Source organism: Rutidosis leptorrhynchoides, chromosome 2, assembly GCF_046630445.1.
Source record: "Rutidosis leptorrhynchoides isolate AG116_Rl617_1_P2 chromosome 2, CSIRO_AGI_Rlap_v1, whole genome shotgun sequence".
NCBI classification, from domain to species: Eukaryota; Viridiplantae; Streptophyta; class Magnoliopsida; order Asterales; family Asteraceae; genus Rutidosis; species Rutidosis leptorrhynchoides.
The window spans coordinates 313959218-313972194 of record NC_092334.1 but is presented as its reverse complement, the minus strand read 5'-3'; the positions used below and the strand labels follow the sequence as shown (position 1 = coordinate 313972194).

At 33.0% G+C, this 12977-nt stretch overlaps 1 protein-coding gene across 1 annotated transcript; it reads left to right on the top strand.

The window, feature by feature from the left end:
- The first annotated feature begins 9065 nt into the window (after positions 1-9065).
- On the top strand, positions 9066-9665 carry LOC139888768 (uncharacterized). Its single transcript, XM_071871756.1, has one exon. The coding sequence runs from the start codon at positions 9066-9068 to the stop codon at positions 9663-9665; it is 600 nt and encodes a 199-aa protein (XP_071727857.1).
- Positions 9666-12977: the final 3312 nt, after the last annotated feature.

Below are 12977 nucleotides of genomic sequence, written 5' to 3'. Positions count from 1 at the left end.
GATGTTGAGGGGTGTTTTCGAATAAGCCCAATAAGAAGATGAGACTCGCTACTAGTTTGTTGCGAGGAAACGCTAAAAATTGGTTAAATGGTAATATTGACATGGTTGGTGAAGAACAATTTCTTTGGTTATCGTGGGACGATTTCAAGAAGGAATTTTTCGCAGAATTCTAAACACAAGCCGATCTCACAATGTTGCGTAATGAGTTGCTAGATATGCAGCAAGGGTCTATGGACCTAAATACTCTTAAGACTACCTTCTTGGCAAAGGCCCAATTTTCCCCCGAATACTTCGAGAAAGATCGGTTGCTAATGGTGAATTTTCATGATACTTTGAATGATGATTTGCGTGGGAATATTGACTTGGGTAAGTAGACACATTTGCTAAGCTATTTGCGGTGGCTAAGGGTTTCAAATCGCATGCTCCGAAGGCGGTTTATTATACTTCGGGTAAGAGAAAATTTGAATCGCATAGTGTGACAACCCGGAAATTTTTGACCAAATTTAAACTTTATCTTTAAATGATTTAACGTTTCCGACACGATAAGCAAAGTCTATGAAGTTGAATCTCAAAATTTTAGAACTGTTTCATTACATTTGACTGCTCTCGACGATTCATGAACAATTATATGTATGTATATATATATATATATGTATATATATATATATATATATATATATATATATATATATATATATATATATATATATGTACAAGTAAAAATGACTTTCCTACAGTAAAACACTATTTGCTACAGTAAAATGACTTTGCTACAGTAAATACTATTTGCTACAGTAAAACACTATTTGCTACAATGAAACCGTATTTTGCTACAGTGCTACAGTAAACATTATTTGCTATAGTAAACACTATTTACTACAGTGAACACTATTTGCTACAGTAAAGACTATTTGCTACAGTAAAGACTGTTTGCTACAGTAAAACACTATTTGATATCGACGAACTAGCAAACAAAAACGGATAAGGTGGCCATGCGATCGCATGACAAAAACACTGAAAACTCATGCGATCGCATGAGGTACTGTAGCAGGCCACATACTATAAAAGCTCGGTTCATTCCTCCGAATTATTATTTTATATTATTATTATTATTATTATTATTATTATTATTATTATTATTATTATTATTATTAAGATTAATATTATTATTATTAATCTTATTATAATATTATTATTAGTAGTATATATACCTAAAATACTACGACGAGGTTATGAGCGTGTCACCTTCAAAATGGGTTTTTGAGCGGGATAGAGCTACGGAAATTATGGGTTATTGCCAAGGAGGTTATGGGTAATGTTCGGGGTTATATTTGTGAATCAAATCTAGTGTTTATCATCTCCGTTACGTCTACGTACTTTCCTACAATATTGAATCTCAATATTTATACGTAAGCACTCATATTTTATCTTTTATACATTAATTGTGTATCCATGTCTAGTGCTCGAGTATATATATTTATGCATGCTTGTATGCTAAATTTTGTCGTTAAACAGTTATGATGAATCACGAAGTAAATACATATATTACTGATAAAAGGTATATGACATGCATGTTTTTGGAAAGCTGGCGAAAAATCAATAACTTTTCATTTAGAAATCGCGTAATTTCGGTGAACGAATTAAAAGATATGATCAACTGAATTATGATTGACATTGATTGAAATTGCTTTTGAAACTTGTTTGTAAGAATGATAAATTGGATTTTTGAATATTACCAGCCAAGTAAATGAATCCATATATAAGGCACATCTCGTTTTGTTGAATTATTGTCAAAATTGACTTTTTGAAACGACTTTGGATAACTTTTGTATGTCGATCTCGAGCATTAGGATTGTTATACACTATGACCTGACCTAGCTTGATAGACATTTATTGACCAACATATGTTCTCTAGTTTGAGATCTACAAAGGGTATAAATTATATATACGTTAAAGTTTAGTTACCAGGGTGCTCAATTTCGTAGAATATTTTGATAAACGTTTCTGGATGAAACAACTGAAATCTTGTGATCCACCTTTATATACAGATTATACGAAACATTAAAACTATGAACTCACCAACCTTTGTGTTGACACTTATTAGCATGTTTATTCTCAGGTTCCCTAGAAGTCTTCCGCTGTTTGCTTAAATGTTAGACAAGCTATGTGCATGGAGTCTTACATGGCATATTTTTTCAAGGAAACGTTGCATTCACCAAATCATCACCATGTATCTTATTTTGACTGCATTGTCAACGGAAGTACTATTGTAAACTATTATTACGGTGATTGTCTATATATAGAAATCATCATATGTCGAAAACCTTTGATTTAAATATACATTTATGGTATGCCTTTTCAAAAGAATGCAATGTTTACTAAACGTATCATATAGAGGTCAAATGCCTCGCAATGAAATCGATGAATGACGTATTGTCCATATGGATTTGGAGCGATCGTCACAGTTGGTATCAGAGCGTTGGTCCTAGCGAACCAAGTCTTGTATGAGTGTGTCTAACTTATAGTTGTTAGGATGCATTAGTAAGTCTGGACTTCGACCGTGTCTGCATGTTAAAAGTTTTGCTTATCATTTCTTGTCGGAAATTACATGTGTATCATTCTTAATTCTAGACATGTTTTCCTGAATTTATTGCATAAATAGTGTATAGACAAAAATTCATATCTTAGCATATCTGTTACTATAAACTTTTCCCGACATCTTCCGAAAATTTCTCCGTGATTTATGGAATTTGGTATTATATATACATATGTAAATTATGTATTAAAGAATACCAAACTAAATTCTATAATCTAATTCATATCAAAAATCATCTCCCTAATTATACAAGATGGATCCCGTATCCAGTTCAAATTCCTTAAACTCTGACATCTATTCCGATATGGATATTCACCTGAATTCCGAAGACAGTGTAACCGGAATGGATCAACCAATTAGCCATCATCTATTCTAGATAAATTGGGGATGGGTTCGTAGCCTGCTTAATTATTGGAGACAAGAAGAAGGCGATCCCTTCCATCCACCACATTGCCCTCTTGGTGAAGAACCTGAAGCACTTACCGGCGAACCTGTTCGTAATACCATTTTCTCTCACATCTCCCGAATATCTCGTCATGATCATATACTCTCTCAAATTCTGGATCTTATTCATCCGCTAGTCCGAACCGCCAATCATCCCGGTGTAGTAGAAGAAGTCAACGAGCTTCGCGCTAGGGTAGTGGCTTTGGAGAATACGGTGCAAAGGTTACAAGCACCAGCAGCATCACCGGCATCAACAGTACCACCGACAACAACACCAAAAGTACCATTACCACCACCAACAACATCCGCATCGCAAACCTCAACTTCACAATCTGTCCCACGAGCATCAACATCATACGCACCATAGTTATCAAGAAAATACCAGCAACAATAACCGATGAAGTATTAACTCATTTCCCCTGAAGAAATTTTATGTATATTTAATATATATGAATTTTGAAATCAAAATAAATCTTTTCGTGTTAAGCTATTACGTGTGAATCTTAACTGGTAGGTACTACTCGGTTAATTCATATTACTAATATGCAATGATGTACATCCTTCCTTAACAACTTAACCATTGTTAACTACAATCTCTGTTTCAACCCAATGAATTCCATTTCATAATAAACCAAGTGTATTATTCAATTACATAATTAATTTTACATTTTCATTTTCGATGTACTCGAAACTTTCCAGAAAACATCATTTGTGCCTTGTAAGGTTCGTAAAGATTCCACAAGCATCAACATCCTTCACAGAGAAATAAGAATAAATAATGAAGTATCGATTACATTAGCGAAATACTCCGCAAAGATTATGTAATCTTTAATGTTTTAGAGATTAATTATTTCTAAGTCAAGTTGAAAATCAAATGAGCTTAATATGATATTAACTCATTAAATCTGTATTAGATTTGAAAAAAATATACGTACATATATTTTCATAAAGACGGTAATAAAAATTCTTTTGTACAAAGTATTAATTGTGAAATCTTTAACGGGTAGGTACTACTCGAGAAATATTTAAGTTCACAATTAATATGTTACGCTGTACATTCTTCAATTTTGATTAAAAAATCATTAACTATACTCACTATCTTCACAATGATATACAATTATTTCATACAAATTCAAATACATATTCTGATATTGACGAATCAGAATCCAAGTCATAACTCTGAACCGGTAACATCATTCTTAGATTTATACATCTTTCAAAACTGTATTTTGATTTCAAAACTGTGCTAGAACATCATATGTATATTAACGATTATGATCGGTGTTCAAACCCTTCGAAATTCCTAAAGACACTTCAAATAATGAACAATCGAGATGATGATCCAACCACATGTTACCCACAGTTATGTACCTGAAAAACTCTTGAAACCAAAGTCATAGTTTAACACGTATCCGTGTTAGACCCTTTCGCATTTATTAGTTAAAATAACTTTGCAATCCCTTTACAAAGTAGTCAGTTTTGTCACAGCCCCAATTCTTCAGTCGAAACAGCCATATTATAACCTTAATATATACGTTGCCCCTTTCGCCATCATTACAGGGGAACCGTTTATGTTCCACCACAAATAAACTTACCAACAACTTCACTGATCTTTGACTTTCTGAAAAATCATTATATTTATCAAAACCCTATCATTTACTCATCAGCATCTTGTAACGAGAATTGCCATAAGAATTATCGGGAATTAGCAATCAGTATTTTGAAATTTTACAGCACGCCTACGCCAACAGTTATATGTGTACATATAACGTCTACCTCCTGGATTCACATACTTCGAATGTGAAGTTTCTGAAAAACATCCCAAACTATGAACTAGTTCTCTGAAATTGGAACAATGCTGATGAAGCAGCAAAAACTGTAAACGACCTTAACAGTCAAAAGTTTGATGATAAAGAATAGTATGGTGGTAAAGCTGAGAAAAAGAGAAGGTTTGGAACTGGAAAACGGATTGAGCAAAGTATGAAGGAGGCTGTGGATAAATCACAAAGACTAAACCTACCTTCAAAGAATCCAAATGATTCAGTGTCTGCTGAAATCCTTAGCAAATACCTTGCTCCTTACTCTAAATCCTTTACGGGTAATATTCTTCATCATCATCTTATCTTGAATATTCTAAGATATCATCGTATCTTTCGTTATAAATATCCTCAATATTTCTGAAGATATTTTTGTAATTATTCTTATTTAAAATCATTCATCTCTTCGCGCTATCTGTGTTATAACATAAAAGAAACTATTTTAGTTTCTAACATCTGAAAAATTCAAAAAAATTTAATGTTTTAAAGTAGTGTTGGGAACTGAAGCATGAATTAGTATAATATAATGACACTTGATCAACATGATTATATTACAGTAAGTCATGCTGAGTTTCTAATGGAACGTGATAAGGGTTCACAGATTCCACCCTCATCATGTGCCATGTTACACATTCTAATCTCTAAACATATCAAGAAAATATTTTTCTTGATGATTCGGTCTTTACCAGATATTCTGGTAATTTGACAAATCAAGATCGTGCCATTACAATTTCTTTCTTAGAACGTTAGTATTGTTTATCCAAAATTTCATACCTACGAATTCTGAACCATTATTCGCTTGACTTAAAGTCGGGAAGAGAAAACGAAAGCATGAAGCTCCGAAATATAAAGGAGAATATAAGCCCGATAACAACCCCGAAATTTAGAAACCGTGTATATCAATGCGTATAGCAATATAAAGACACGGGAGAATGAAAAACACTATAACCCCAAGGTAATGGTAGAAGAAAATAACTTCCTCTGGTGGCAGATGAAAAAGAAGAACGAATGATATGATAGCCAAGAAAATATCAACAATCAGAACTGGATGAAGCATTTTCACAGATCTTTTGTAAGTATGAAATAAGAAAGAAGATTATAGGAGTGGTGAGAATAAATGAAACGGAAGAGGTTAATTTATAGCAAAATATCAGACATAGCAATCGAGGCAGATTACGCATTCAATCAAAGGAAATCCTAATTTCCTTAAATTCCGAAGAATCAAATCTTATTTAAATTATGAAGATTTTCTATTCCTTAAATTTCGGAAATCAATCGTTACTACATCAAGAGATAAGACGAATCTCTATTCTCCATTTCACTCTATTACGATAACTTCTCTCATACGCTTTGATTAATCGGATTGTTTTATCTGTATTATTCAATGGTGATAAAATTCTATTTACCAACTCATATTCGTCATGAAAACATTTTTATTGTCAGCCATGACGACCTCACTCAAATTTCGGGACGAAATTTCTTTAACGGGTAGGTACTGTGACAACCCGGAAATTTTTGACCAAATTTAAACTTTATCTTTAAATGATTTAACATTTCCGACACGATAAGCAAAGTCTATGAAGTTGAATCTCAAAATTTTAGAACTGTTTTATTACATTTGACTGCTCTCGACGATTCATGAACAATTATATGTATGTATATATATATATATATATATATATATATATATATATATATATATATATATATATATATATATATATATATATATATATATATATGTACAAGTAAAAACGACTTTCCTACAGTAAAATACTATTTGCTACAGTAAAATGACTTTGCTACAGTAAAACACTATTTTATACAGTGAAACCGTATTATGCTACAGTGCTACAGTGAAAACGACTTGCTACAGTGATTTGCTACAGTAAACACTATTTGCTACAGTGAACCGTATTTTGCTACAGTGCTACAGCAAACACTATTTGCTACAGTAAAACACTATTTGCTACAGTAAACCCTGTTTGCTACATTAACACTATTTGCTACAGTAAACACTATTTGATGTCGGCGAACTAGCAAACAAAAACGGATAAGGCGGCCATGCGATCGCATGGCAAAAACACTGAAAACTCATGCGATCGCATGAGGTACTGTAGCAGGCTACATACTATAAAAGCTCGGTTCATTCCTCCGAATTATTATTTTATATATATATTATTATTATTATTATTATTATTATTATTATTAAGATTAATATTATTATTATTAATCTTATTATAATATTATTATTAGTAGTATATATACCTAAAATACTACGACGAGGTTATGAGCGTGTCACCTTCAAAATGGGTTTTTGAGCGGGATAGAGCTAAGGAAATTATGGGTTATTGCCAAGGAGGTTATGGGTAATGTTCGAGGGTATATTTGTGAAACAAATATGGTGTTTATCATCTCTGTTGCATCTACGTACTTTCCTACAATATTGAATCTCACTATTGATACGTAAGCACTCATATTTTATCTTTTATACATTAATTGTGTATCCATGTCTAGTGCTCGAGTATATATATTTTTGCATGCTTGTATGCTAAATTTTGTCGTTAAACAGTTATGATGAATCACGAAGTAAATATATATATTACTGATAAAAGGTATATGATATGCATGTTTTTGGAAAGCTGGCGAAAAATCAATAACTTTTCTTTTAGAAATCGCGTAATTTCGGTGAACGAATTAAAAGATATGATCAACTGAATTATGATTGACATTGATTGAAATTGCTTTTGAAACTTGTTTGTAAGAATGATAAATTGGATTTTTGAATATTACCAGCCAAGTAAATGAATCCATATATAAGGCACGTCTCGTTTTGTTGAATTATTGTCAAAATTGACTTTTTGAAACGACTTTGGATAACTTTTGTATGTCGATCTCGAGCATTAGGATTGTTATACACTATGACCTGACCTAGCTTGATAGACATTTATTGATCAACATATGTTCTCTAGGTTGAGATCTACGGTTATTTGGTAATCCGAGTTTCGATCACATTTTGGTGAACGACTTTATATGCTGCTAAGGTGAGTTTCATTTGCTCCCTTTTTAATTGCTTTTGCAATCTATATTTTTGAGCTGAGAATACATGCACTTTATTTTAAACGCAATGGATACAAGTACATACTAAATTCTACACTAAGTTTGAACCAAAAATCCCTTAGCTTTGGTAACCAGTAACTGCCGGTTATAAGAACTGGTGGGCGCGAGTAGTAGTATATGGATCCATAGGGCTTGATATCCCCATCCGAGCTAGAGCACTAGCCTTTTAACGGACGTATGCTATTTTAGAAGCGTACATGTTGGTTTGCGTGTATTATTAAGATGATTATACAAAGGGTATAAATTATATATACGTTAAAGTTTAGTTAACAGGGTGCTCAATTTCGTAGAATATTTTGATAAACGTTTCTGGATGAAACAACTGAAATCTTGTGATCCACCTTTATATACAGATTATACGAAACATTAAAACTATGAACTCACCAACCTTTGTGTTGACACTTATTAGCATGTTTATTCTCAGGTTCCCTAGAAGTCTTCCGCTGTTTGCTTAAATGTTAGACAAGCTATGTGCATGGAGTCTTACATGGCATATTTTTTCAAGGAAACGTTGCATTCACCAAATCATCACCATGTATCTTATTTTGACTGCATTGTCAACGGAAGTACTATTGTAAACTATTATTACGGTGATTGTCTATATGTAGAAATCATCAGATGTCGAAAACCTTTAATTTAAATATACATTTATGGTATGCCTTTTCAAAAGAATGCAATGTTTACAAAACGTATCATATAGAGGTCAAATACCTCGCAATGAAATCGATGAATGACGTATTGTCCATATGGATTTGGAGCGATCGTCACACATAGTGCTCCTAGCAAGAAGGTAAAAAGTACGACTGGGAGTGTTGGTAGTGTAAGGAAAAGTGGTCCTGGGGGTTCTGCTCCTAGTTGTTTCAAATGTGGTCAACAAGGTTATATGCCCCGTAATTTCCCAAGTCCATTTTCAAATCAAATCACGTGTTTTAATTGCCGTAAGGAAGGACACCGAAAGTCAAAGTGTCTCGACTTTTTTGGGGATCAAACCAAGAAGTTGGAGAATGCGGCGGGGCCAGCTAAGGGGCGCAACAATTTGATGACTAGAGGAGGCGAGGAGATCTAACGAGGTTGTTTCAGGTACTTTCATGGTTATCTCTAATTCTACGAATGTGATATTTGATTGTAGTGCTAATTTATCTTTTGTGTCTCCAAAGTTTGTGCATAAGCTTGATAGACTGCTAGTTAAGCTGAATAATTTGGTAGAATTCAAAATAGCGGATGGTAAAACTGTGCTAGAGGTTGATGTGTGTAAAAATTTTGATATTGTGTTTGGTAACAGAAGTTTTAAGATTGAGCTTATACTCATGACATTGGGTGAATTCGATGTCAATGTTGGCATGGATTGGCTTGATCGTTATAGAGCCGATATTTCATTGCATGAGAAGTTTGTTCTGGTGAAGACCCCAAGTATGGCAGAATTAATCATCCATGGTGAGAAATGGAGAAGACTTGTGCGACTATGCACGTATGAACGTGCACGTCGGCTCCTTTGTGGTGGAAGTATGGCTTTTCTTGCACATGTAGTTGATATTCGGGAAGAGCCTCCATCCATTCGTAGTATTCTGGTGGTGAAAAAATTTGAGGATGTGTTTTCGAATGAGATACCGGGTTTTCCTCTGGAAAGGCAAGTTGAGTTTCGCATCGAGTTGGTTCCGGAAGCTACTCCCACTGCTAAGACGCCTTAGCGTTTAGCACCAACGGAGATGCAAGAGTTGTTGAATCAAACCCAAGAGTTGATAAAAAAGTGTTTTATTCGACCGAGTACTTCCCCTTGTGGTGCTCCAGTTTTATTCGTGAAGAAGAAAGACGGTTGTATGCGCATATGTATTTATTATCGTGAGCTGAATAAGGTGATGATTAAAAATCGTTATCCTTTGCCTCGTATTGATGACTTGTTTGATCAATTACAAGGGGCTTGTTGTTTTTCTAAGATCGGTTTGCAATTCGTCTATCATCAAGTGCGGATCTGTGATGAAGATATAGAGAAAACGGCGTTTTGAACTCGATAAGGGCATCATGAGAAAACGGCGCCCGCGACATTTATGGACCTTATGAATCGGGTGTGTCAACCATTGTTGAATAAGTCGGTAATTGTGTTCATTGAAGACATACTTGTTTATTCTAAGAGTGTGAAGGAACATGAACACCATCTTCGTGAAGTTTTGAGAAAGTTGTGGAAAGAGAAGTTGTATGCCAAGTTCTCTAAGTGAGAATTTTGGCTAAAGGAAGTACAATTCCTTGTCCATTTTGTTTATAAAGAAGGAATTCAAGTGGATCTGGTGAAGATTGAAGCGATAGAAAAGTGGGAACGATCGAGTACTTCTACGGAAGTCTGAAGTTTTCTCGGATTGGCCGGTTATTATCGTCAGTTTATCTAAGATTTTTCTAAAATAGCTTCTGCGTTAACCAAATTAATGAGGAAGAATGTGAAGTTTTATTGGGAAAATGAGCAAGAAATTTCTTTCCAATTATTGAAGGAGAAATTGTGTCAAGCACCGGTGTTGGTGTTACCGGAAGGTGTCGATGATATAATGGTGTATTGTGATGCATCTATTAATGGGATTGGTTGTGTTCTTATGTAAAGGGGTAAGGTAATTTCTTACGCCTCGAGACAATTGAAAGAGCACGAGAAGAACTATCTAACTCATGATCTTGAGTTGGCGGCGGTGGTTCATGCCCTTAAATTTTGGCGTTATTATCTTTATAGTGTTAAAAGCATGATTTATATGAATCTCAAGAGTTTGAAATATGTAGCAACCAGTCCTAATCTATCTGGACGAAGTCATCAACATTTGGTCCCATTGTGAGGTACTGACCAAAATATGCCATGAATGACTCCAAGTAATATCTATAAAATGAGCAAATGCACAGCGGAAGATTTCTTTCATACCTGAGAATAAACATGCTTAAACCAAAAGGTTGGTGAGTTCATAGGTTTATCATAATAATCATTTCAGTATATTAATAGACCACAAGATTTCCGTTTATAAATATATGTTCACTCGCAAGTGTATAAAAGTATTCTATAAGTTGTAGGCACCCGGTAACAAGCCTTAACGCTCATGTTTTACCCTCTGAAGTACACCAGATCAGGTGTGTTTAAAATAACCTCGAAGTACTAAAGCATCCCATAGTCAGGATGGGGTTTGTCAGGCCCAATAGATCTATCTTTAGGAATCGTGCCTACCGTACATAGACAAGTAGTTTAATGTTACCAAGCTAAGGGTATATTTCTGGTTTAAACCCACGTAGAATTAGTTTTAGTACTTGTGCCTATTTCATAAAACATTTATAAAACAGCGCATGTATTCTCAGCCCAAAAATATATATTGCAAAAGCAATTAAAAAGGGAGCAAATGAAACTCACCTAATGTATTTTGTAGTAAAAATACATATGACTATATTGAACAATGCAGGGTTGGCCTCGGATTCACGAACCTATATCATTAATGTATATTAACACATATATTTGTAATCGAACAAATTATATATATATATATATATATATATATATATATATATATATATATATATATATATATATATATATATATATATATATATATATATATATATTTAATTTGTTTATATTTAAAATGATTAATATTTATACATGTAGATATCTTAATATGTATATTAGTATTTTATCAATAAATTGTTATTTGTACTATTTATAAAAATAATGTTAATATGTTTAGTATATAATTATGTAATATAAATATAATATTTATTTGTTATAAAAATAATAATTTTACTAATAATTTTAATTTTAACTAAAATGATAACTTTAATTAATAATGATAATAATACTTATTTTCCTAATAATAATAATAATAATAATAATAATAATAATAATAATAATAATAATAATAATAATACTTATAATAATGATAAGAATGATAATAATAATAATAATAATAATAATAATAATAATAATAATAATAATAATAATAATAATAATAATAATAATAATAATAATAATAATAATGGTAAATACTACCTTAAGAGAGAAAAGCTCCAAAAATACAAAAACTGCCATTGCCCGGGCTCGGACCCGCGACCTCTCACTCACACGCAAACACCCTTAAACCATCCCTCCATCCCTTTCTTTTCTGATTTAACACACTTAAATAAAAATATAATTCGTCTGTTTTTTTCTTTCTTATCCTTCTCATTTTTTTCGAATTACCAGGAATGAAATCTATCATCAATCATAAAACATGTTATCATTTAATGTAAATCGTCACAGGATTATCACCAACATAATCACTACTTCTTTATCACTATACACCATCTTTGTTGTTAGCTCCTTTCGTTGTATCAGGAATCGTACGTTTCGTTGGTGATTCTTGAAGGGTTTCGATTAAATAACAATAACAACAAAAGGTTTAGTTTGGATTTTTAATGGAAATAGAAATAGTTGTAGCTATCAAACGAGAGTTGCAGCTAGGTTAAAAGAAAATACGCTGCAGTAGCTATATAATAAGATAGCAGTAGCATCGATGGACTGGTGGATTAAGGATGGCCCAACAAATTAAAACGTGGCCCAACAGGTGAAACAAGTTTTTGGCCCAAGAAAATGAAAAGCCCAACAGAAACCTGTGTTGGGTCACAGACTGCTATAAGTCTGATGCCAATACATAATAAGAATGCTGTTATGGTTTCGTTTTTTTTTTTTTCTAAACAGGAAAGTAATATCTGTTGTGTAATCTTCGCATAAGTGGCAGACAACATTGGCCAAGAACTTTGTTTTATTTTCATCATCATATGCTTATTATAATTATAATTATAATCGTTATCATCTTTGTTTAATATCTCTTTGCACCGAATTATTTCCACCAACTCCATAAAGTCACCCTACTAGTTTAATCACTTATATAAATTGACAGTGGTCTTACCAATCATTTACTTGAAATCATGAGTTCATATTCCCATATATATAAACATATGTACAGCTTATATAACGAATTAGAAAGATCGATGTGTGGTGTTGGCGA

Coding starts and splice junctions, on each gene's coding strand:
- LOC139888768 (XM_071871756.1), top strand. CDS start 9,066: ATGGTTATCTCTAATTCTACGAATGTGATATTTGATTGTAGTGCTAAT.